Source organism: Vespa mandarinia, chromosome 8 (assembly GCF_050613455.1).
Source record: "Vespa mandarinia isolate Hongniang chromosome 8, ASM5061345v1, whole genome shotgun sequence".
Lineage (NCBI taxonomy): Eukaryota > Metazoa > Arthropoda > Insecta > Hymenoptera > Vespidae > Vespa > Vespa mandarinia.
In genome coordinates, this window is record NC_140817.1 from 1,275,417 (window position 1) to 1,301,733 (window position 26,317).

The 26,317-nt window shown below is 30.9% G+C and overlaps 3 protein-coding genes across 4 annotated transcripts; 1 reads left to right on the forward strand and 2 right to left on the reverse strand.

The window, feature by feature from the left end:
* The first annotated feature begins 121 nt into the window (after window positions 1-121).
* AGO1 (protein argonaute-1) lies at window positions 122-25,223 on the forward strand. 2 transcript variants are annotated; one of them, XM_035875424.2, is made up of 14 exons: window positions 122-398; window positions 2,850-3,790; window positions 8,275-8,393; window positions 11,597-11,734; window positions 11,893-12,173; window positions 12,251-12,557; window positions 12,659-12,881; window positions 12,958-13,105; window positions 13,198-13,461; window positions 14,014-14,332; window positions 14,410-14,761; window positions 14,896-15,229; window positions 15,337-15,536; window positions 15,637-25,223. In XM_035875424.2, the coding sequence occupies exons 3-14, from the start codon at window positions 8,282-8,284 to the stop codon at window positions 15,743-15,745; spliced, it is 2,787 nt and encodes a 928-aa protein (XP_035731317.1). In that variant the 5' UTR covers window positions 122-398; window positions 2,850-3,790; window positions 8,275-8,281; the 3' UTR covers window positions 15,746-25,223. The 2 variants fall into 2 exon arrangements, with proteins under 2 accessions (XP_035731317.1, XP_035731324.1); XM_035875431.2 differs by lacking the exons at window positions 122-398; window positions 2,850-3,790; window positions 8,275-8,393 and adding an exon at window positions 10,593-10,753.
* On the reverse strand, window positions 6,804-7,546 carry LOC118445737 (uncharacterized). Its single transcript, XM_085658974.1, has one exon. It carries the CDS (start codon window positions 7,140-7,142, stop codon window positions 6,951-6,953), a length of 192 nt encoding a protein of 63 aa, XP_085515100.1. The 5' UTR covers window positions 7,143-7,546; the 3' UTR covers window positions 6,804-6,950.
* Window positions 7,686-9,539, reverse strand: mRpL53 (mitochondrial ribosomal protein L53). The gene is made up of 3 exons (XM_035875529.2): window positions 9,295-9,539; window positions 8,000-8,112; window positions 7,686-7,908 (listed from the first exon to the last, which is right to left on the reverse strand). Exons 1-3 carry the CDS (start codon window positions 9,438-9,440, stop codon window positions 7,706-7,708), a joined length of 462 nt encoding a protein of 153 aa, XP_035731422.1. The 5' UTR covers window positions 9,441-9,539; the 3' UTR covers window positions 7,686-7,705.
* Window positions 25,224-26,317: the final 1,094 nt, after the last annotated feature.

The following is a 26,317-nucleotide window of genomic DNA, read 5'->3' on the forward strand; positions in this document are numbered from 1 at the left end:
GCTACGGTGTTTGTAAACAAGCGGCGCCCTAGTAACAAAAACGATAGCGTAGGGGGACGTCGTAAGGGGTACGTTCCTGAGGGGTCGGCGCACGCGCAATACCGTTCGAATCGAACAAGTAGCGTGGTGGGGGATCCCCTACTCGCGAATGTTGATCGCCGAAGCGTTCGGCGAATTTCACTAAAAACTCTCGCGTCGAATTTACGTCGGAATTGTGCGCGTCTCTTGGCCCTGTTGACGATCGCTCGTCCAGCCGGATTTCTCGCTTATTTCGTTAGAATCGTGTCGCGTTGTCGCGGCCCTGTGTCACGCTGTGTAACAGAGGGAAACGGATACCCCGCTATAATGGCATTGTTGTGATAGCGCCACTCTCTAGATATCTAGATATATATACATAGGTAGGTGTTAGTAGTGGGCTATAGAGGATAGAGGTGGTAGTCGAGGGTAGGAAGGCTGGCCTGGCGGGAGAGACGAAGGAACCGCGACCGAAGACGTGGGTTCACTCCATCTCTTTCTCTCTCACTGCTCTCTCTCTCTCTTTCTTTCTCTTTCTGCAGCTCCGTCTATGTGCGTGCCGAGTAAGCGAGTTAACCGAGAGCAAAAGAGGGAGAGAGAGAGAGAGAAGACGCGCGCGCGCGCGCGAGTGAACGAGCGGCACCGGACCACGTAGCAGGCGCGCGCGCGCGTGCTTTCCTCCGTGCGCACACATTTACACACGTGGACGCACATACGAACGAACATGTACATATACACAGACGCGCGCATACGTCGCGTAGAATAGCAACCTTGACACTTGGTGATCGTTTTTGGCGGCCCCGTGCCGCTCTTCTCGACCATCTCCCCCTTCATATTCCTCCCTCTCCTCTCCTCTCATCTCTGTTTCTCTCTCGCGAAGGCCTCGCAAGTGAAAGTTGCCATTCTTTCTTTCCTTTTTCTTTCCCTTTTCCAGCTCTCCTTCTCCATCTCTCTCTCTCTCTCTCTCTCTCTCTCTCTATCGCGCGCGCGCGCGCGCGCTCGATTTTTCTTTTCTTTTTCTTCTGTTCCATACGAAAAATAAAAACAAAAGAAAAAAATAAAAGGAAGTCTGGAGTGTCAAGTCGGTTTTGAGAGGAAAAGACGCGCGAAAAGGAATATCGTGTATATTGTGCGTGTATATTAACTACGTGGTTACGTACACGCGACGAGAATCAACCGGATAATAAAGTTTCTGTCCTTGTTTAATTGAAACAATGTTTAAAATCCTTTTTCGTTTTGGTGATTCAACGATTGAATGAATTTTCGCGCGCTATCTCATCGGTCATTCTTTCTTTAATTCCTCATCGATATCGAGAAACGTGTCTTCTTTCACTGCCGTCGGAGGTTATTAAACATCGTCAGAGGATTGTTCGTTCGTGCCGGTCGATGGCCGTCGAAGAGAAGACGGCAACCAGCGTGAATCATCGTCGAGCGATTCGCGATACGTCGACGGCCGCGCGACCGACCCACTTCTTGCCCTTTCCTTGGTTTCCCCGGAGTACGTCAACGACGACGACGACGACGACGACGGCGACGAAGAAAACTCCGTTTTTATTTTCTCGAAACACATACCAACACTTTATTTACGCTTTACGAGTTAATTTTTCCCGATCTTTTAATTTTTCTCGATCAGAAATGCCCAAGAACGATAGAGGGGAAATCATGAACGAAGAACAAGGCGCGATTCGCCGTTCAAATAATCCCGATTTACGCGCCTTCAAAGTCGATCCGAATTTTACCGAGCTTTTTTAACGAGCGATACCGAAGATGTACGAGTGAACAGAGAGAGAGAGAGAGAGAGAAAGTGGAGAGAGAGCTTTCTCGTCTCTCTTTTCTTCGATTATTCCTCTTCTCCTTCGCAACAGCATTCGCACGGTATCTTTCCTATCGAATAGATATCGGCCAATCGCGATGACGAGAGATAAACCGAAATCCCTGCACAATCTATTTCACGAAGGAAATCAAATCGGAATATTCGCGACATTCGCATTACTTTCTCTTTCGAAATTATCTTGAATTTTTTCACCGGATCTAATTCGTCAAGAGGAAAATAATGTGCAGTTAAAAAATCAACGTTTAACCTAAAATCTCTATAATTACGTTTTCATTATATCGATCTGGCCAACTTTCTGTAATTCCCCTCTGCATTTCTCAGATAATAATTCGATTTTTAACGCCGAAACGAAAATAAATTATTTTATAGATTATTTACGAGTTGTTCTTGACGATAATAGTAACAATAATAATGATAATAGTAACGGTAACAATAATCATAATAATAATAATAATAATGATAATGATAATAATGATGATAATGATGATAATAATGATAGTAGTAATAATAATAATAACATTCGTCGAACGAATATCAGTCTCTGAATATCGCCTGGTACATTTTCCTCGCCTCGCCTCGCAAAAAAAAGGGCAATGACAATCGATATTAAAACGGATAAGACAAAGGCGTGTGTTTTTCAATCGAATGCGTCTCGTTCGAGCGGAAAAACGTGCCGAGTTGCTCTATATCATGGATCATTGAGAAAAGCAAACAAATCTCAATGATACCACTTTCTTCTATTGGCTCGTTCTCGTTCATTTATCGTAATCATTTTTAACTTCGGTATCTTTTATCGATTCTATTCGATTCGATTTGTCGATTGTTGTTTGAATAATATTTTAGAGAATGAAAAAGACAAAAAGAGAAAAAAGAAAAACGTTCCCAACGTCAAAATCTCCCGAGAAATGCTTTGATTATATATATATATATATATTTTTTTTTTATTTCCTTTTTTTCATTTCTTTTTTTCCTTTACCCCCTTTCCCTTTTTTTTTTGCAGCCTACGAAGCGCTCGGCAGGGAGGAGTGAAGGTGGAAGGTGGAGGTGGGAAAAGGCGCGATAAAGAAAGAAAATATATATGTCAGGATGGAACAGAGTGAGAAAGAAGACACGTAGAGGATCCGGAAGAGTGGAGGCTCGCTAGCTCGCGCGCGCTCGAACCTCCGTTCATTCACGGTCAGAACGACGTACATTGTCGTTGCTGTTGCTGCTGCTATACTGCTGATCGTCGTTGTCCGTCGTCGTCGTCGTCGTTGTCGTCGTTGTCAATTTTGTCGTCGTATCCCTCTTGTGTCGTTCAGTGCCACATCAAAGTTTACCATCACCGTCACGCGTGGCAACGTTTGCGCGACGAACAGTGCTAGAAGATAATTTCCTTCTTTTTCTCTTTTCCTCTCTCTCTTCTCTCTCTCTCTCTCTCTCTTCTCTCTCTCTCTTCTCTCTCTCTCTTTTCCTCTTTTCCTCTCTCTTTTTTCTTTTTCTTTCACCAGTGAATCATACGTTTTCTCGCGAGTGCAACAATGTAGTTTACTTCCTCCGTTCTTCTCTTTCCCCCTTCTTCCCTTAATTTTCTCCTTCTCTCTCTTTTTCTTTCTCTCTCTCTCTCTCTCTCTCTTTCTCTCTTCCCCCTCTCTCTATCTCTCTCTCTTTCTCTCACTTAGTTTCAAGTGAAAAATCGAAAGAAAATGAAACTCGGCACGTGAAAGACCCGGTGAAAGAAGAAGAAGAAGAAGGAAAAGAAAGACAGGATCTTATGAAAAGAAAAGAAAAAAAAGAAAGAAAAAAAAAAGAATAAACGTGACCAAATTGTTGTTGGCGCGAACGCACCTGGTTCGATGTGCTTGTGTGTATTCTCTTACGAGTTATATCTACGTCGAAGACGAACGCATTAGTTGTTTACGGGGGGGAAAAAAAAAAAAAGAAGAAGAAAATATATCAAAGGTGAGTTTGTATTTTTGTTAGATGATAATTCGTTTTTTCTCTTTGTCTTTTTTTTTCCTTTTTCTTTTCTTTTCTTTTCTTTTTTTCTTTTTTGTATTCTTTCTTTCTCAGCCTTCACATTTACGTATCTTTTAATAATTACGTGTTTTATACATTGTATATTTTTACATTTTCAAAACGATGACAACTGTGTTATACTTGTCGCGTTATCATTTATATTATATTTTCAAATGATAACAAAAGGAATCGTAATTCTACTAATAGTTTTTCTTTTGAACACCTGTGTGCGTAGTATTGTACGCATGACATCTATATATATATATGTATATGTATATGTATATATATGATTCTTCCTTTTTTGCTCTTTCAAAGCATATCCGTTTCTTTCTTGCCTTTCTTGCGACTTCAAATATAGGTTATAATATTATTGCCAGTTGTATCAAGAGAACGTTATTTCTTATTCGAGATCATTCCGCCGTAATGTGTGCATCGGAAATATATCTTCGATGTGCTGCTTTAAGTTCCAAAGATTTTGTATATAGTGTAGAAAAGATATATATATATATATATATATATATATATATATATATACGTTAAAAGATATATATAATATACGTTTCGAAGGTTCGACGAAATGATGAAAATTATTGGTTATTGAATGAGAAGTCCCTTTCTTCTTCGTTCTTTTATGATTGTTTTTTTTTTCCTATGGTCTCGAAAATTATTCAAGACACGCGAGAAAATTCGAAACTCGATGTTTGCAAATTTCCTTTTTGATAATTGAGGATCCTCAAGATAAAGTGTTTTTGTTCGATGAGAAAACCACTAACGATTAATTGGTATCTCCTTTGTCCAAGGATCGATTTTAACGTATACCACAAAGCTATTAAAGAAAATAAGAACACTTTTGTGAAACGCAACAGGGCTTCACGAATCTTAATGTGTATGCGCATGTGTAAGTGTATTTATATTATATATACATATTTACATCCTATTACGCACATACTTTTATGCGTTCATTGTGTTCACTTTGCCATGGATTCTCCGTCATATCCGTTAAAATAGTATTCGTGTTATATTTTTTGCATATCTTTCCCACATTTTTTTTTTTTTTTACTATAAAGGAGCTTTCATACATGATCATATATTCCGAACTATCAAAAATTTTTGAATTAGAATTCGATTGCATGCAAGTTAGATCGATACAACTTCGAATCGATATCGTCGATTATCAAAATAATCGGTGATACGTTTGAATGAATACGAATCACCAAAAAAAAAAAAATAAATCTCTACAATTGCCTGTGCGTGCCTCTTTAAAAATCGTATTAATCGTATTTTCCTGTTAATCTTCCTGATACTCGAATAATAACGATTAAATTAATTTTTAATGAATTAATCAAAATTTTAATATATACATAATCGATAAATATTATGTCGCTTTTGTGAATTTATTTTACAAGTAGAACCCTCGGTAGCTCCGTTAAAATGTTCTTAGCCCTGCTAATTAACGAGGAATTCATTGAATATTTTCGTGTTATTTCGTCATTCTAAAGGAACTTCTAAATCATTATGTCCACTTTCCTATTAATTTTCAACTATATTTTTGAGGTTATTATATCGCACGTGTTGTTTGCTATTAGTTAAACAAAATTTTTTTTTTCTTTTTTTTTTCTTTTTTTTTTTTTTTTTTTCTTTTTTTTCTTTTTGTGTGTAAATACCTTTGTCTTCCTTAATGAAGAATGATCACGAATCTTCCACGAAGAATAGTAATAAATATCTTGATATGTATAACCTGTACGAGATGTATATGTAGTTCTTATTCATACGCGTTTACGATAGTCTCACATGAGCACAATTTCAAAGGTCGAAAGAAAAGAAAAGAAAAGAAGAGGAAAGGGTAATTGAAAAATCTTAAATAGAAAGAATTGTTAATCGATCGCGAAACTTTCGAAACCGTCCTCGTCTTTTTCTTATAATATTGAAATTAAGGAGAGATTAAAGTTACTCGTTAAATACACGTGCTCTCTCTCTCTTTTCTCTCAGCCCTTTGGAGTGTCGCGTTTCTTCCCCATCAGATGTCAGCACAAGTAGATAACATTCTTCCTTATATACCACTTACTTTATCCTAATACTTACAAGTAGCTTTTGTTTTCTTCATTTCTATGAAATTATTCAATAAGACTTTCATTATGATCTTTGATTCATATTTCACATCTCTTTTTTTTTCTTTTTCTTTTTTTTTTCCTCCAAATTAAAATGACCATCTTACACATTATAATTTCACGGAATGTAAAAATTGTTCACATTATTTACGTTATTATTTAAAATGTTAAATCGTTTCGAATGAAATGTTTTTTAAAAGAATTTCAAAAGATATTAATGGAACGTCGATTTTGATTCGAGTGGTATAATAATAAAGGAGATGTATCGGAACGATGCGATGTGCGCGCATGCGTGAAGAAAAAGATGGGGGAAGGGGAAAAGAAATCAAATTGAGATCTATAATAGCATTGTAACACAATAGATACATAATTAGGAAAACAATTAAAGGGACAGTTATTATTATCTTATTGTTCTAATTTAAAATCAATCAATTGTAATATCTAAGTTTTAATATTTTATCATTCTATTTTTGTATACTACTTTTTTACATTTTTTTATAAAGATGTTATAAAATTTTTTTTGTTAAAAATGAATCAAGAAAATCTGATCTTTTTAATTTTAATGATGGCATTAGATAAAATCTATTACTTTATAGCAAAAGCCTAATTAATTTGTTGTAAAATATATATTGCTTCAATACTTATATGACATAGGCTATGTTTCTTTTTTTTTTTTTTTTCTTTTTTATAAGATTACAGTAGATATATATAATTACATTAGAATAGTATTGGATTATTGATCCTTATGGTATATAATCCAAAAAGTTCTTAGTTGATAAAGTAGAGAAATGAGTAAAGTAATGAAATGTTTCTTCAACATAATTTTAATCTTTAAATAATTAAAGTAAAATGATAAAAGAGTATGAAAACATTTTTCAATCTTTATAAATACATATTCTGGTGCTACATATTTGTTTATTTATGTTACATATTTATGAAAGCATGAATAAGAATTAGCATTATATTAGAATAAATAACATTATATTATGATGAATTTAATCGACTGGATGTAATGTAATAAACCTGGAAAGTATAAAAGCAACTAGAAAAGTGCCTGCTATGAAACAAGCAACGAATGTATACCATGTTTCTTCATCAAAGAGATCAGTAAAAGCTGGTATTTTATTATAAAGGGTATCGATTAGTTTCATGTTATAATTTTTGCTAGTGGTAGCATGGCTTGCCATGGTGAAAATATTTTTTTTTTACAATACTTTATATTAATATGAAATAAATGGATGTGTTGCAGTTTCAATAGAATATCTTTAATATAATTAAAGTAAGAATTATAAAGTAATTTTCTTTTATCTTATGCAAGATATTATATACCAAGATGTAAGAAATAGAGAAGCTTTAACTTTTAATTTTTACAAAATTTTTTATAATATTGCAAGTAAATAGTCTTTATAATGAAGCTACTTAATCTTTTATATATTCAGCTTTATATATTTTATATTAAATAAGATATTAAGAATAATAAATTCAAAATCCTTTGCAGTAAATACACTGTTACTATTTCTCTTATGAATTGACAATGTAGGTTGTTTGACTTATTTTTGATTGTATGAAAGCAGAGAAAAATAGGATAAAATTTGATTGATGTATTAATGAAGTGATAATATTCCTTCTCCGCTTGTTTTTTCTTCTATTTATTTTATTTTCTAATTAAGCAGTTCTAAGATTTTCATAAAGTTTAAATATAATCAAATAATTTACAAGACTTCTGCAAATTTTCTCTATCTCTGCCAAATTACAAAATTACATGCCTTCTTTTAGTAAATGGTTTTTGTTTTATTTTTTTCTTCTTTCTCTTCTTTTCTTTCTCCTCAAGCAGAAGTTGTTTAGGACTCTTTTCAGGAGGTGGAACTAAAGAACTGATGTGCTTATTGCAATATTGTAAGATATCCAGAGTAGTTAAATTTTTACACTTGAATATTACTTTGTTATTTGATACTGAAAATTATAGACAAGTTTATACACGACATTGATTATTTGTATTGAAAAGTAGAAATTATAATTTTACATATTTTTGTTGAATACTCACCAAGATCAAATGTAATAATAGGCTCAGTACGATCGCAGACAATTTTTGTTTTTAATATGCAGAAAGGATTTGTTTTTAGAATCCTCGGGCATGATATATAGAAAAGAAACTTTCTGGAAAAGAAGAAAAATATTATTTTAATAGTTTATTCTTTATTTTAATTATTAAAAATTATAATTATTAAAATTGAATACTCAGAGTACGAAGAAAATGAAAACTAATATTATAATCGGAAAGAAGATATGCATACACATAAAAAAAATATTATGTTTCAGAAGCATCATGGCTCAAATGGAGCAACAACTACCTATACCTATGCCGGATTTAAGTACTCTTCGTATAACAACTGCAGTTTCTATGCTTGGTAAAGCATATGGATGCGGACAGTGTAGTGGTAAGTTTCAATATTTATATTAGACAGTCTTTAGATATTAAATGAGTATAGTTTTTAAGGAGTACATAACATTGTTATTTTATATAGTGTATTTAAAAATAAAAATAAATAATTATATAATGGCAAATGCAAATAAACAATTTTTATCTATTGAAATGAAAATAATAAAGTAACCATTTACAAGATTTGAATATTAGAAGAAGTATCAATACAGATGACATACATACATACACAAAATGAGTTTTGATAGCAAGTTGAAAAATGGAATGTTTCACTATGTACACATTTGTCTCTTCTTTTTTTTCCCCCCTTTTATTCTTTACACACGTAAAACTTTACTATTATTTTTTAAGAATTTTACTCCCTTTTACGTTCTCATATATCATATACCAGTAAACATTTGCACGATATTAGAGTGTTACTAAAAATAACGTTTCATCTGAAGTTCTATGCTGTCTATTCGGAAATTTTAATGCGCATGCGTGCGCTATCGACGTCATAGCAATCCATCTAATCTGAAAAGCGTGTACTTATTTATCGCGTACACGGATATCTACATTTCTGCATACATGTACGCGTACGCATATATGAAGAGTTAATGAATAAAAATCAATGTATAATTGATATGATACCATTGTTTCTTAATTTTTGACCAATATCATCGACTATTAACGATTCGTGTTATACATCGATGAATAATCGATATATCGATTTCTAAAATTTTTCGAGATTACTCTAATTTTATTCTATAAATTATCGATCTCATAAATAAATTTTAAGTAGAGTTGTTGTACATAAGTTATACATAGTAATGCAAAATAATTGGATCGAGGATTCTTATTACAGCGATAAAAAGAAAAGAAAAAAAAAAGAAGAAGAAGAAAAATAAAGATTTACTAACCTCGTTTCCGTAACATTCTCGTGAAAGGGATCAAACTGTACGACGATCCTATTGACTAATTTTAAATTAACTTCTTTCAATTGTTTAGCAATAGCACTGATCAAACCGCCAGAACGCGAACGCGATCCGCTAAAAGGAATCGACATTTCGCAAACAGTGTAGTACGCAAACGCGTGTACGACGACGTAATTATACCATCCTATCGTTCCTAACTCATAAGGTTAGGTTTTTCGACATCTTTAAAAAAAAATTACTATGTCAATGTTGCCAACATGTAGGATACATATAGAGGTCAAACTTAGGGAATATTTCTTCATAAAAAGTTTTTCATTTCGCGAACAGATGGCAGTTCGGTCGGTAAGAAAAGGACAGTAGAAGTCAATACATATGCAGGGTACTCTATATATATATAATATGTATATTACTTACTCCCCTTCAAGTTACTTTCTTTTATCTTTTCTAACTTATATCTACGGGGAATATAAACTAAACGTAAACATTAAATCCTTTTAATCTAGTAGTATTGAAATTTCCAGGAAATAAATTGAATAATCGCTTCATCCAATATGCGAATGGAAATAATTTCTATTAATGGAATTATATCTATGCCTAAAACTATTACGACAGGAGTAAGTTTAAGTATAAATTAATCGTTTTTCGCAATACATTGCCTTGTGATTTTTATTTAACGATTATATTCGCGCTACGATAACTTTTAAATATTCATGTCATATTGTCTGATAACCCTCAGATTGTCTTAAACCGTTTTACCATGTTTATTACAAAAATTCAATATATTTACTGGTTATTGTGTCAATCTGCGCTAATCATATAAATAACATTTAGCTATGCTATATATTATTTCATACAAAGCAGCGAACTCTCGAGTAAATATTTTTTATTAACTTTACAAATTATTTTATATATTCGTTCTTCTTTTTTTTTTTTTCCTTTCGTTTATAAATCAGATGTAACAATAGTTCCTATATACAATATATTTTTTAATATTTAATGTTTGTTGTGTCAATTAAGTATGCATTTTTATATATCTGTGAAAACATATGAACCGTATCGTATAATGTAATTATAACAACTTTAGGGTAAATTATTAAAATTATACGTATATGTATATATGTATGTATATATATATATATATATATATATATATGCTATCGTTTTGACATACCATAAAAACTACAATAGAATATTTGAAATTAGTTTGTCTTCATTTGACTCACCTGGTCACAATTTCAATATGAGAACGTTGATTGGCCGGGTATAGACCAATTGGCATTTAGCTGCTGGCAGCCATTGCAGAAGGTAGTCTTACTCGTAGTGTATGTTGTGGGGAAGTGTGTTGTGTGGCCAGTGGGTTTTGTGTTAAATTTTTTTACTTATTTATTAGTGATTACCTGGTCTTTTTGATCAACGGCTGCGAAAATGTATCCTGTAGGGCAGCGTAAGTATATTATTGTTGTAGGCTTAGCTTAATATGCTCGAAAAAACTCTTAAATAGATCTACTCCATTAGCTCGAGCGATTTTAGAATATCGTTACTCTCAAGTGGTTTCTTACCCTTTATTCCATTTCGATAATCAAAAAGAATGATTGGAGATATTCGAAAAAAGTTGTACATTGATATGTTAACTTCAATAACAATGGATACACGTATATAATTTCAATGAAAAATGACGAAAATTGTCTCTCCCTAATCGACCTAGCTCAACAGGCACGACGTGTCATATCTTGTCTTTGATTCATCATATCCTACATCTATAGTAAATTATATGCATCTAATGAAAATGGTGTGCTATTTGTTAAACCTCCTATGTATAAACCTATTGTAAGATATTATCGTATCGAGATTGTTTATTTTACATTGTGCATTGCTATTGTCTTTTATGAAAGAAATTAATTCTCTTTTTTTTTTTCTTTCTTTTTTTTTTTTTTTTTTTTTTTTTTTTCTTTCTTAAATGAATAATTTTTAATTTCTGCATTTGACATAAAATATTTATTTTATTTTTGTCATAGAATTTTTTCATTTTTTTCATCATTATTTCCTGTGTCATTTGTATTTTATTTTATCTACTTGTTAGAAAATTATCAAACAATAGATGCATTTAAACATTCTACATTCATAGAGAAAATGATTTTTTTTTCTTTTTTTGCAATTTGCCATTAGGTAATTGTATCGTATAAATGAGAATGGATTTTTTCTTTTTTATAGTTTATAAGCTCTTAAAGTAAATTTGGATAAATCAATTATGTTTCTATCAATTATGTTTTTTTGTTTTAATTTTTAGCTCCCCCACCTGGACCAACAACAAGTACTTCTGTTGGAACGGCCGGAGCAACTGGGAGCAATGTCGTTGCTCCTAGTTCTTTGGGCCTTGTTCCTGCACAACAAACACATACTCCGCCTCAACCTCCAGAACTGCCAAGTAAGAGCATTTATTTATTTTTTATTTTATAAAATAGAAAGATAGTTATATAACCCTAAATATATATTTCCTATATATACTCAATTATATAATTTTAATTATTCAGAAAATAATTATATAGAAAATAGTCTTAGCGTATTAATGAATTTCATTTACAGTGTTTTCATGCCCACGAAGGCCCAACATAGGTCGTGAAGGTAGACCAATTGGATTGAGAGCAAATCATTTTCAAATTACTATGCCACGAGGCTATGTGCATCATTATGAAATTAATATACAACCTGATAAATGCCCTCGCAAAGTCAATAGGGAAATCATAGAAACAATGGTACATGCATATAGCAAGATTTTTGGAACTCTTAAACCTGTGTTTGATGGAAGAAATAACTTGTATACAAGGGACCCTTTGCCTATTGGAACTGATAAAATAGACTTAGAGGTAATATTTCATTTATTGATATTTCTTGAATGCCGCCTTTGTCAGCAGATATATAGTACAATATTTTTCTGATGTAGGTAACACTGCCTGGTGAGGGTAAAGATCGAGTTTTCAGAGTGGTAATAAAATGGGTAGCTCAGGTTTCATTATTTGCCTTAGAAGAAGCACTCGAAGGACGTACAAGACAAATTCCATATGATGCTATTCTTGCATTAGATGTTGTAATGAGACATTTACCATCAATGACTTACACACCAGTAGGTAGATCATTTTTCAGTAGTCCGGATGGATATTATCATCCATTGGGTGGAGGCAGAGAAGTATGGTTTGGCTTTCATCAATCTGTAAGACCATCTCAATGGAAAATGATGTTAAATATTGATGGTACGCATATAGTTTTAGTATTAAAATTCAGAATTAAAAAATATTTAATAACTTTCATTCATATTTCTGACGTTACACTTTATCCTTCATTTATATTTCAGTTTCTGCAACTGCATTTTATAAAGCTCAACCTGTCATAGAATTTATGTGCGAAGTATTAGATATTAGAGATGTAAACGAACAAAGGAAACCACTCACAGATTCTCAACGAGTGAAATTTACCAAAGAAATCAAAGGGCTCAAAATAGAAATAACTCATTGCGGAACAATGAGACGAAAATATAGAGTATGCAATGTTACACGTAAACCGGCACAAATGCAATCGTAAGTGAAATAATCAATTTGAAAATATGAATTATTTATATTATATTGAAAACTTGTATTAAATTATTTATCATAGATTTCCATTGCAATTGGAAAATGGACAAACTGTTGAATGTACAGTTGCAAAATACTTTTTGGATAAATATAAAATGAAATTACGTTATTCGCATCTTCCTTGTTTGCAAGTAGGCCAGGAACATAAACACACGTACCTGCCACTTGAGGTTAGTTAATAATAAAAAATAATGTCAGGAAGAAGATTATCAGTAAATAAATTTGTTATTGCTAATATTGTTATAATAATTTATTGTTTCAGGTTTGTAATATAGTAGCAGGACAACGTTGTATAAAAAAATTAACAGATATGCAGACGTCTACTATGATAAAAGCAACAGCACGTTCAGCACCAGATCGTGAACGAGAAATTAATAATTTAGTAAGGCGAGCTGACTTCAATAATGATTCTTATGTTCAAGAATTTGGATTGAGTATATCAAATAATATGATGGAAGTTCGAGGTCGTGTATTACCTCCACCCAAATTACAGTACGGAGGGCGCGTAAGTTCCCTCAGTGGACAGGTAAGAAATATATAATAAAGTTCAATCAGTCAGATCTTGAAAAATTACACACATTTCTAGAGATAGCTTTTTATACTTCTATTTTCTTTTACTTATTTTTTTTTTTTCTTTTTTTTTTTTTTTTTTTTATACCTATTTTCTTTTATTAAAAAATGCTACCAAAAGTCGTCAAAACTAATGCATGAGCTCTATTTAGACCTGGTTGATTTGATATCTGAACTGTGATGTAACCCATTTGTCAATTTATTTCGTTTTATAAATAATATTGTCTTCTGATGGGCACAATTGAATATTGTAACAAACTATGTCAAATCCATGAAAATACGTACATAATCTCTGTTACATCCGCAGTTCAATATCGTTTGTAAGCTTTGAATACAATCAATTTTATCTTATGCAATATGATATTATTACGAACAATATTTTTTTTTTCTTTTTTGCATCGATTTAATGTTCAAACTTATGTATTCACTAAATATTTATGTATTTACTTTTTAAGCAGAAGCAGTGTGATTTTCTGTAATAGCTCTTTTTTTCTTTTTATGATTAAAGACGAAACAACAAGCAATGCCCAATCAAGGCGTTTGGGATATGCGAGGTAAACAGTTCTTCACGGGAGTTGAGATTAGAGTATGGGCTATTGCTTGCTTTGCACCGCAAAGAACAGTACGAGAAGACGCGTTACGTACATTCACTACACAATTGCAAAAAATCAGTAACGATGCTGGAATGCCAATTATTGGACAACCATGTTTCTGTAAATATGCTACTGGGCCAGATCAAGTTGAACCTATGTTTCGGTATCTAAAATCGACTTTCCAAGCATTGCAATTAGTGTGTGTTGTGCTACCCGGGAAAACTCCTGTATATGGTAATTAGATATAGATAAATTATAATATTTAATATAAAGGATATACTTGTTTTAAAATTAAACATTTGTGTTCATAGCTGAAGTCAAAAGAGTAGGAGATACGTTACTCGGTATGGCAACTCAATGTGTACAGGCAAAGAATGTCAATAAGACCTCTCCTCAAACTTTATCAAATTTGTGTTTGAAGATTAATGTGAAATTAGGTGGCATCAATAGCATTCTAGTACCAAGTATTAGACCAAAAGTGTTTAACGAGCCTGTTATATTTTTGGGAGCAGATGTAACTCATCCTCCCGCTGGAGATAATAAAAAACCTAGTATAGCTGCTGTAGTAGGTAGTATGGATGCTCATCCATCAAGGTATGCAGCTACGGTTAGGGTACAACAACATAGACAAGAAATTATACAGGAACTCAGTTCAATGGTTAGGTAAGTAATAATATATAGTAGTTTTAAAAGTAAAATGAAAGAAGCCAATTTTATAAACAGTTAAAAAATTCCACTATTCGTTTATAAATTTTCACAACACATACATTGCTAAATTAGACCCCTATTGCTTTTAGGGAACTTCTTGTTATGTTTTATAAAAGTACTGGAGGATATAAACCACATAGAATAATTCTCTATCGCGATGGTGTTTCGGAAGGACAATTTCTTCACGTTCTACAACATGAATTAACTGCCATTCGTGAAGCTTGTATCAAACTTGAAGCTGATTATAGGCCTGGCATTACTTTCATTGTAGTTCAAAAAAGACATCACACTCGTTTGTTCTGTGCAGATAAAAAGGAACAAAGTGGTAAAAGTGGCAATATTCCGGCTGGTACAACGGTTGACGTTTGTATAACTCATCCAACAGAATTTGATTTCTATCTTTGCAGTCACCAAGGTATTCAGGTAGGTTAATATTCTTGCGAATTTATGAACTGTAAGTCCTGATAAAAAAAGAAAAGAAAAGAAAAGAAAAGAAAAAAAAATTATATAATAATTATATTTTATTGCAGGGAACATCTAGACCATCTCATTATCACGTTCTCTGGGATGACAATCACTTTGAGAGTGATGAATTGCAATGTCTCACTTATCAATTATGTCATACGTATGTAAGGTGTACAAGATCCGTTAGTATACCAGCACCAGCTTATTATGCCCATCTTGTGGCATTCAGAGCTAGATATCACCTAGTAGAAAAGGAACACGATAGGTAAATTTATATTAAATTATCACTATACTCTTCTGATGGATGATAAATCGGTATAAGTCCCCTAGATAAAATTCATATGTCTTGTACTATCTATTTGTAGCGGGGAAGGATCTCATCAATCAGGCTGTAGCGAAGATAGGACACCAGGTGCAATGGCACGAGCTATTACTGTTCATGCAGACACAAAAAGAGTTATGTACTTCGCATAATTCTATCGATGTTGTTTTCTATAAAAATTGAAGCACTACATAATGATAATCATCATATCTTGGACATAGGAAACAATTCTAGACTACTTAAATGTTAAACGATCTTCTTGAGTGGTCAATTTTTTTTTACTTTTATAATTATAATAAGTCTATCCAAAAGCACTGATATAAAAGTGGGACATCAATATTTTGAGTTCCACATAAAAGTAGTGATTGGATAGACTTTCAAAATCATTTAGAAAGTAAGTTTTAAAGCAGGTGCTTTTAGTTAATCATGTTTTAAAGTAGAGTGGAGCATTTTGCAGCTTAGCCGATTGGTTGTTGCATGGAAAAGTTCACTTAGACAATTAATAATTAAAAAATCGGCTGCAACGCACATTACGCTTATTTTTTTAGAGGTCTTAGTATCTCTTGCATTTGTATGATATAAATGATCATATTGCTGGATAAAATTACAGTTATATAGATCGCTTTATGCGAGACTGTTATACGTTTGAATATCATTTGATATGAATTGAATTTACCAATCTATGGAGTTTTTAGATTGAACGATAATGCGATTACTATGCTGAAGAGATCTTATAAAGATATGATGATGTATGTAAGATTACGTTTATCATCCAGCGTGGGCGCGAGGTTTGCGTTCTAAAACAATTAAGCAATGATAAATGCATTAGTAAATAAAAATCGAACGTAGAAAAGAATTTATTTAAGGAATAGAGGACAAGAGAGTCCAGGCAGCGTCAGAGAAGAAGGAGCAGCTTTAGAGTGCGAACCTCTGAGACCTACAAGAAATTTTGAATATATAAAAATTTAAAAAAAAAAAAAAAGTTGGCCACTTCAAGTTATGAAGTTTGAATGAAAGGATAAAATATTAAACGAATAAATTGTGTAAATGTTAATTGCCAATAACTCTTCAAGCCAATGGCCAAAGTAAGTTAGAGATTTACTAGAGTCAAATTGAAAGTGATAATTATGATGAAACAATTTGTTATGTAATCCCTATAGTGTCAGAAATCACATTGTGCCACATCTAACTAATAACATGCTGCTATCTTTTATATGGCATAATTTTGATCAGTCTAAATCTAATGTCACCGTTCACAGTGATTATGAGAATTAATTTGAAGATAAAGTAACACAACATATCTTTACAAGTATAGGGAATACATTGAAGTGGAGTTTTAAGAACATTTTCTATGTGAAGTATATTTATTTGTTTTTAATATTTAAGCGATTACACCATTGAAAATGTACAAAGACATTAGTTTTATTTATCTCACATTTTAGTTTTCACTATTACTGTTTATTTTTTAAATATGTGGCACATAATTCACTTCTAATTAAATAAACAAATATACTGACGCTGTCTGAACTAGGATGGCACGCGAAGTTTAATATTGACGATATTAAAAAATGTAATGGGAGAGATGGAATGAAAGTAAGAAAGTTTTGTACAATACACAAAATGTTATAATCATGCTGAAAAAAGATACTTATGATTTAAGTTGAACTAGACATTACACGGCATTAGATCTGGGCTGATAATAAAGCCTCATTAATGCAAGGGAATATTAAAATAGCAGTAAGATATTGATTCAATAATAACACAGAACGTATGAAAAAAAAATATTAAATTCTAGGATAAGATATGTTTTACTGCAAACAATGCAAAACTTTAAGGTCCTTACATTTTTACTATAACGAATCATCTAACTGAGATTCCTTCCCGCAAATGGAATCAATTTCAATAATCTTTTAGAACAATAATCGAAACAATAACTATATTAAAAAGCCTTGGAAACCAGTAATGTACAACCAAGAGATAGGATAATGTAATTTATAATTGTGTATCGATGTCGCACGCCAGAGGACAATTATTATGTATTTTTCGAATCATTAATACATCGATAAAATGATTACGTTGTGACAAGAATTTTTATTTTTGTGAGATATGTGTCATTCGAGGGATATGTTTTTACATGATTTTAGTAAATTATAAATCAGTATTATTAATGAAAAATTAATAAAGAAAAAACAAAGAAAAAACAAAGTAAGAAAAGAAAACAATTCGCATACAAAATGGAATATTCAATTTTCGTATATATATATATATATATATATATATATATATATATATATATATATATATTTATATATATATATATCTCATTAATTTATAATTAGCCAATACATACGTGAGATATGTTTTATCATTTGTCTGTATTAATGATTCTGACATTAGGCTTACAAGTGATATAAATGTAATATTATTCTCGAAAGTATGAAAAAAGGACCTTATATTATCAATAATATTTATTGCAGTTATATATTTAAGTATATAGTTTAGGAGGTTATATCTATACCACTTATAGTTGGATCATTTAATTCTTAGTTTTTGACTATGTAAAAATTAAGTAACTTTTTATTATAATTTCATAATAGTACATATTTCTTTGAGCATACATATAAAAATGATTTGATGGTTTTGATTCGTCAATGCAACTTTACAAAGGCAGCATGTGAACATAATTATCAAAGTAGTATAGTGGAATGTATGCGAAATTGCATAGAAGAAAAGAGAAACGTCTTATTCGTGTTGTTGAAGATGTAAACGGGAACCAAAATGTGTGTACGCAGAAATAATTAGTCGGGTATTACGAATCAACAATTTTTGAATTGTAACGAGACCATCTATTAGTTTTAAGTCGACCTATGCACGAAAAGCAGCTACAACTGTAATCAAAGCGCAAGTAAATACCAAAAAAGAAAAAAGAAAAAAAAAAGAGAAAAAGAAACAAAAAAGAAGAGAAAGACTTTGGAAATAGGAAGGAAGCAATTAAGACGGACATATAATAGAAATAATGAAATCTATTAATATGTAATAGGAACAATTTTCAAATTGACAACCATTAAGTCCGATTCCGTGTACACGTCCCTCTCTATATGAATTTTCTTGCGATAAAAATAACCAAGGTCTGACAAAATCGATATTTTCCTGCGCCTATTAAGGAACTAGCCTCCATTTGTAAATATACCTCATTAACTTATCCGTAGGATCATTTCTCATATTGTCTGTGAACGCAGACAAGAACGCTTAATAATTTGTAATTTTTATCTCGTAAGAGATTGGATAGAAATAGGATATTTGTTGTACTTTTCATGATGATCATCGTTTTTAAGTCAATATTGCAAAATATTATTGTAACAAGTAATCAGGCAAAAATTTCATTGGAAAAAAAAAAGAAAAAAAGAAAAAAAGAAATTCGATTTTATAATAGCTCGAAAGATTATCTCATTCTGATTTAAACGAATATTTTAAACGATTATTAGGCCATCGATAAAACTATAAGCGAAAAAAAGTAAAAAAGAAAAAAAGAAAAAAAAGAAAAGAATAAAAAAAAGAAAAAAATAGAACGGGAGTATAAAATGACTTCATTAGCGTATAACAAATTAATCGGAATTTATGCCGATGCAATGAGTTCACTTTTACTATCTAATATCTCAGAGATATTTTAAGTTGTAAGGCAAATAATTTATATTTGTAATACTTTTACAGATACGTACATACGTGAGCATGTTACGACGACATACGTAAGTACGTATGTGTATCGGTATATACACCACGCATACTTATATAAATACATTTTATCACCGAATCATTCGTACACAAATGCTGTTCACGAAGTATACATATGAATTATAATACAATCTTAAGAAGAAAAAGAAAAAAAAAAAAAAAGAAAAAAGAAAAAAGAAACAAGACAAGAAAAGAAAAGAAAACCAGCAACTAAATATGTGAGCGATACCCATGTATTTTGAAAAGCTTAACAACAGATTACACTATAATCATTGTATCTCTAAAAACGATTAATTCTTACTATTAATAAGCGGTCTCTTATACTTCAAAAGTATATATTTGCTTTGAAATTGGTATAATCAATGTTTTGCAAAGTGGCAATCACTTTAATATATGCAATATTTATGATATATGAGTCGAACAGATAAAAATCATTATTACCAATTAACTTTCTCACACATTCTCTCACATTTTTGCACAGTATTAATATTAACCCACATTTCATTTAACGAGCCAAGTCAGTTATTTCATATATTACTGCACAAAATTCGTAAATAAGTTTAATATGCAAATATATTCTTAGGTAGAAAAAGTAATTCGTAAAGCGCCACCAAAGACGCTGTTGCTGCGATATTATAATTTTTCCAAAACTTGTTTATATCAAACGAAAGAAAAATTGTTGAATAAACGGTAGCAAATTTGTTATTAAAAGGGCGTATGATGTTCAAATTCACGATTAAATGTGTACAAGGGTACCTTCTTCGTTTAATATGTTATAGAAATTAAAATATTCAAAGTATGCGTGAACCATTTGATTTTTAATGGAGACACATTATTAAAAAGGGCAATACGATACGACGCGGATGATAAATATATTTTCTTTTTTTTTTCTTTTTTTTTTTTTTTTTGTTCTTTTTATTTTCGAATTTATTGTCATTCTCTACGCCGTGTTACCTTTATAACACCGTTAGAAAGTCATAATTTTAGATTATAAGTTTATTATTGCTTATTTCATATACGATTGTATATGCAACATATTAGATGTACATATTTCTCAATATCACAGCTTTAAGTGGGTAACAAGCTACAAAACGACTGGTAGTAGCGCTCACAGTAAATTGTAATGCATGCTATGGTTTAATAATATAAGTTGATAATTATATATTATTTACACATTCTTAATTCTTCGTGGATAATAAAAGCCTTAGGAGATATCGGTACATTAAAAAATAATTAAAATAATAATAAATATTAAGGACGATCGAGGATGCATTGTAAAAGTAACACCTTATAAGCTTAATAATAATATATAATTTATAATTTTAATTTATAATACGTATAATGTAATTGGAATAACTTTATCGTCTTTTTTTTTTATCACTTATAATGTGTTACTTGGAGGACATGATGACCATTGAAAGAAGTTGATCTCGAAAAAAAAAAGGAATGTTATGTTTGAAATACCATTTGTTTAACGTCTGCTATCTCCGTGGCTTCGTACTTTAATGGTGTACGAATGGCTTTATAACGTTTAAATATAAGAAACTGATAACACATAGTATTTGCAAAGTATAAGTTACTTATATCTTAACGGAAGTGGCCGTTACTCCTTAGAAACTCATGACATTATGGTTGGAGTAATACCTGTACCTATATAATATTTTTTTCGAAGCTAATGGGGCAATATCGAAGAAACATTTTTCTATTCCTTTTGTAAAATCTCTTTGTCACATTCATATCATGCATTAATCGACACGATCCTGTGTGATCATTGATCCTTATTGTAATAGCCTTTTATTTAGACGCTCGTCAAAATTAATTCATCTTATACGTACATACACAGCAAAGCTCATAATTGTTATTTAGCATATCGGATCTTTCTTATAAAGTGTAAACTTTATCTCTGTTTTTTATTTTTTTTTTATATATATCTATGTTGCGGATAACAATTTTTTGTTTTCTTTTTTTTTTTTTTTTTGGAGGGGAAAGAGGAACATTGGCTATGGTGGATTGATAAATTGCTACAACTTCGTGATCTCTATCATATATATATATAGTTTTCAGCTTTAAATTTTTTATATCGTCGAATTCTTGCAACCCATTAACTTCTCTTGCGACAAGGACAACGTCTTTGGCACGTTGTAAAGCGTAAAGGATAAAAGGAAGAGTAAGAGAGGAAAATTATTGATTAATGTGAGACATTAAGATGCCATCGTTGTATAATGTTTTAGAAAGAAAAGAAAAGAAATGGAATGAAACTACTTTCTCTGTATCTCTACAAGTGCCTGGCGTTTCGTCCGCAAAGTGGCAAACAATACAATTGAATTAAATGCAAATATAAACGACCTTCGAAATTCTAAATAAATGAGTAATATCATGTCGGGTGTTGTGTAACGATAAAGCGTCAAAGTTATTCTGTAATGTTTTGACGCTGCTGATAATAATTAATTAAGCGATTAAAACTAGGCAAATAATAGATATTTGTTAAGGGGCGAGTTGTGTCGTTTTAAATAGGACGCTGCACGCTGAAAGTATAATAAACATAATTATATTTGTTGGAGTCTTATCGAAATGCCGGGTAAAAATTTATTAGTGATAAGGTATATATACCTATTATTATATAACGTATGTATGTGTATATATATATATATATACACATATATATATATATATATGTACGGCGTAGTTACATATATAAAGGGAGAATACATGCGTAAAGCGTTATACACGACGTGCATAAAATAATCTGTATATATACACATATACATATATAAATATATATATAAATGTGTATATATATATATATATATATGTAATTAAAATACACACACATTGCATATAATATATGTCGAAAAAAGGATAATGTCAAATATAAAACTGATTTTAATATGTCACACCGATAATTATTATACTTATAATCGTTAAACAAAAATGAAACTCCAAAAATCATTCGATCGTTATTTTTTTCACTTTTTAACTGATACTTCCCGCGTCTGAAATTACGAGATGATATATATCGATGACACTCGCGCGAGACGAATAAAAATAAATCTGTAAAATATTTCTTATATTAAAATGAAAGAGAGCGAGAGAGAGAGAGAGAGAGAGATGGAGAAAAAGAGAAAGAGAGAGAGAGAGAGAGAGAGAGAGTGAGAGAGAGGGAAAGAGAAGAGCAGAAAGGATGGGTGTAGGTGAAATATGATTTTCAATATTAACATGACGCGTGCCGAGAAGCTTGCAGAATATTATTAATTAACATTGTTATGTGCGGATAAGAAAACGTACGACGATATTTTTTCTTAGAAAGCTATTTGTATAAAAACAACCAAAGTGCATTTCCACACAAACAGATTAGACTTTATCGTCGCTAAATTAATATGCACCACTTTAATTATCGTTATCATCGTCATCATCATTATCATCATCATCGTCGTCGTATATTATTATTATTATTATTATTATTATTATTATTATTATTATTATTATTATTATTATTATAATTATAATAAAATATAAAATTATTATTATTATAATTATAATAATAATTATTATCACCATCATCATCATCATCATCATCATTGTCATCATTATCATTATCGTCATTATATTACATAGTCGGTTGTAATACAAATTAATATTATATCGAGCACATACATTGTAAAAGCATTGTTTTAACAAGACGCTTCGCAGCCGTAGCTAAAATCCACGTTCATTCTCGAAAATAAGTATAATAATAGTTATTAATCGTCTCTATTATTTCTCTGTCGTTTTTATCGTCAATGCAATTTTTATCATCCTTTTTGCGTCGTCTATATGTGTGGTTGTGCATAGATCCTTTAAAGAGAGATCCTTTAAAGAGAGAGAGAAAGAGAGAGAGAGAGAGAGAGAGAGAGAGAGAGAGAGAGAGAGAGAGAGAGAGAGAAATAGAGAATCCTATAAAGAATCCTTTGATAGTAAGCGTCTATTACAGCGATCTTCGCTTCGTTACAATTTGACGATGCGCGCTTATAACGAAGAAACGTCTCTCGATAAAGTGCTCGTTCTCGTGTAATACCTCTTACATTAAATCACCGTTATAATATTCATATTACGATTATATTATCTCTATTCGAGTAAATGTAAAACATGTGAATAATAATTTATGTAAACTGACCAGGATGAGATCTCAAAGCGCAGTATATAAAAAGGTATCGCACTTACGACAGGAATGTACACGTACCGAATTGTGTAATACATGAAATTTTACACTAATGTCTAGACGTAATTTTTAGCTTCACTATCGTATAGTAAAATTTCGATTAAACGATAATAATATATTAATTGTAAGGTAAAGCAATTTGCGATTATGCTCTTGTAAAGAATCCAAGAAACACTCTATCGGTTTCATGTGTATATACGTTTTAAGCAACTAATTAATATAAATTCATCGGAGAACTCTGTATAAAACTTTAAGAAAGATTACGTTAAGTCAATATTTTATGTAATAATGTTCAGAATGTCATTATATCGTTCGTCTGTAGGAATTTAAGAATTTACTTCCACGACTTTAAGTGTAAAACGGTGGCCGTGGCATAACAAAAAATGCAAATAGAGAATTAAAAAAATAAAAAAAAAACAAAGAGAAAGAGAGAGAAAGAAAGAGAAAGGGAAAGAATACGAATAAGAAAAATAAATAAATAAATAAATAAAAAAAAAAGAATACAAATAAAATGCACTAAAAAATAAAAGAGGAGACAAATCTGCGACGACTGATATGCGATGTACGCGAGATATTTTTGGGGAATAAATATTTATTCGATATTTTAGTAATCTATCATCGCGATAAAACGCATACCGTTAGTTTAAATAATAGTACATACGTGAAACTTTAAATGCCGTAACAGAGATAAACAAAAAATTCGTGTACACCTCTTCTCACGATTAATTTCTACGCCTATGATAATATACGTTTAACGTATTATAAAATAAAATAAAATAAAATAAAATAAAATAAAATAAAATAAAATAAAATAAAATAAAATAAAATAAAATTACAGGCAAAAATTATAAAATAAAATAAAGGGAGGAAAAAAGTGTGAGAAAAAGAAAAAAAGTAAAAAGATAAAAAAAATGAACACTACGAATCATCATCTTTTTTTTCAGTCAATTCGAAATAATAATCATCAACAATGTTTGAGGAAAAATTTACGTCTCACCAAATATCGACACCGATCCTCTTGATATATTTCAATCTTGCGTCGTGCATATGTGGAATAAAAAAAAAAAAATAAATAAAAACGAAAAAAATTTTAACGTTATTTAAATAATTGAAATGTAACTATATAAATGACAACACCAAAAAAAAAAAAAAATCAAGTATCGAAACAAGTATAGATTAGAAAAATGTTAAATTCGAGACGGTACTGCGCGTGTGTGTAATTAAAATTATACGAAAGTAACGCGTACGAATGAAAATGTGAAAGTGATAGAGATAATTAAAAGAAAAAGATGAAAAAGAAGAAAAAAAAGAAAAAGAAAAGCAAGAAATAAAACATTTTAGCTCCTGTTCACGCTGCCGGGGAACATTAATGCGTGTTTGTGCGTTTCCGCGCGCCATATACACGTGTTACGAGAAAAAACAAAAGAAAGGATAAAAAAAAAAATAATAAAAATAAAAAGGGTGTGAAAAGTCTATGACGTCTTTGTAATCTAAATTATTGCAGACATATATTATTATGTATAAGAAGGACAAATTACGAGGAAACAACATAGCAAACATAATATGAAGTACGGGTTATCGTTTATTTTAGTCTGGCGATTCCTTATGTATAGTTTTTTAGGCGAAGGTACACTGTCATATAAGATTTATTATGAATGTGCTAAATTTAATGACATACAAATAAACTTTGAAATCTAATATTTTATCCTCTCATTTTGTATAGACGATCCATCACGAAACGATCAATCCTTCAATTCATTTTACTTTTCTTTTCATAAATTATTCAATATGTACATATATATATATATTTTTTTTTTTTTTCACATCACAGATAGTAAGTTTCTCTACAGATTCAGATAAATATTTTGTAACAACCGAGACTTATGTGATTTATCATCTTAATATTAGATGGCGTTTATTTCTCAATATATATTATTCTTATTTATTTGCATATAATATACAACGATAATAAGAATATTTTCAAATTTATTTCGAGCTGCCTTCAAAAATATGATGTGGATATGAAGTATTGAATATTGCGATAAAAATATTTTTATAGGGACATTGTCCCTGATATATTGAATTATAAGAATAATGAAAAAGAATTTATCATAATCAAATGAGAATAAAGTTATTAATTGTCGAATTAATGATCCTTCATGGGAAATGTTACAGAACACGTGTTTCGTTTTTCGCGCGCATTTTATTTCTAAACGTTCGCGTTCCGACCGCTAGAAGGCGCGACGAGCGATGTGGAGGGAAAATACAACGTTCCAACGTAATTCCTTTGTTGAGCAAAACTTTGTTCAATATTATACGAAATATTAGGTATATATATTTATTTAACGTTTTGTCGATATTTTTATTCGTTAATAATAAAAAAAAAATGAAAAAAAATAAATGAGTGAAGTTTTGATCATATTTCGGAGATTTAGTATTAGTCAGAAATTTTTAATGGTTAGTTTCGTATTTCTGTTACAGTTACTTGTAATTTTAAGAAATATGACTTTCTTCGATTCGTTTTTTCCTCGTAAATAACAATGTAAAATATGTAATTGCGGGAACAAACAAGAACAAAACCAACGAACGCACGAAGGTTAGTTTTAAATGTAATTTTTATTTAGGCTATGTACAACACATACGTACAATACGTGACCCTTGCTTAAAACTATAATACGCCCGCTGTGTATGTATTTCCACTTAAGTTTAAACCTTTTTTTTTTTTCATCTCGACATACGTGGGATATAGTGTACGTGTATGTTATGTTCGAATGCATTGTGTATATGTATATTT

Bases quoted from the DNA above. Each gene is read 5' to 3' on its own strand.
- mRpL53 (XM_035875529.2), bottom strand. From the start codon at position 9,440: ATGTCGATTCCTTTTAGCGGATCGCGTTCGCGTTCTGGCGGTTTGATC. The intron at 8,113-9,294 runs GTTAGTAAATCT...CTTCTTTTCCAG, and splicing joins GAGAATGTTACGGAAACGAG to AAAGTTTCTTTTCTATATAT. The intron at 7,909-7,999 runs GTGAGTATTCAA...TATAATTTTCAG, and splicing joins TATTATTACATTTGATCTTG to TATCAAATAACAAAGTAATA.
- AGO1 (XM_035875424.2), top strand. From the start codon at position 8,282: ATGGCTCAAATGGAGCAACAACTACCTATACCTATGCCGGATTTAAGT. The intron at 11,735-11,892 runs GTAAGAGCATTT...TTTCATTTACAG, and splicing joins TCAACCTCCAGAACTGCCAA to TGTTTTCATGCCCACGAAGG. The intron at 12,882-12,957 runs GTAAGTGAAATA...TATTTATCATAG, and splicing joins AAACCGGCACAAATGCAATC to ATTTCCATTGCAATTGGAAA.
- LOC118445737 (XM_085658974.1), bottom strand. From the start codon at position 7,142: ATGGCAAGCCATGCTACCACTAGCAAAAATTATAACATGAAACTAATC.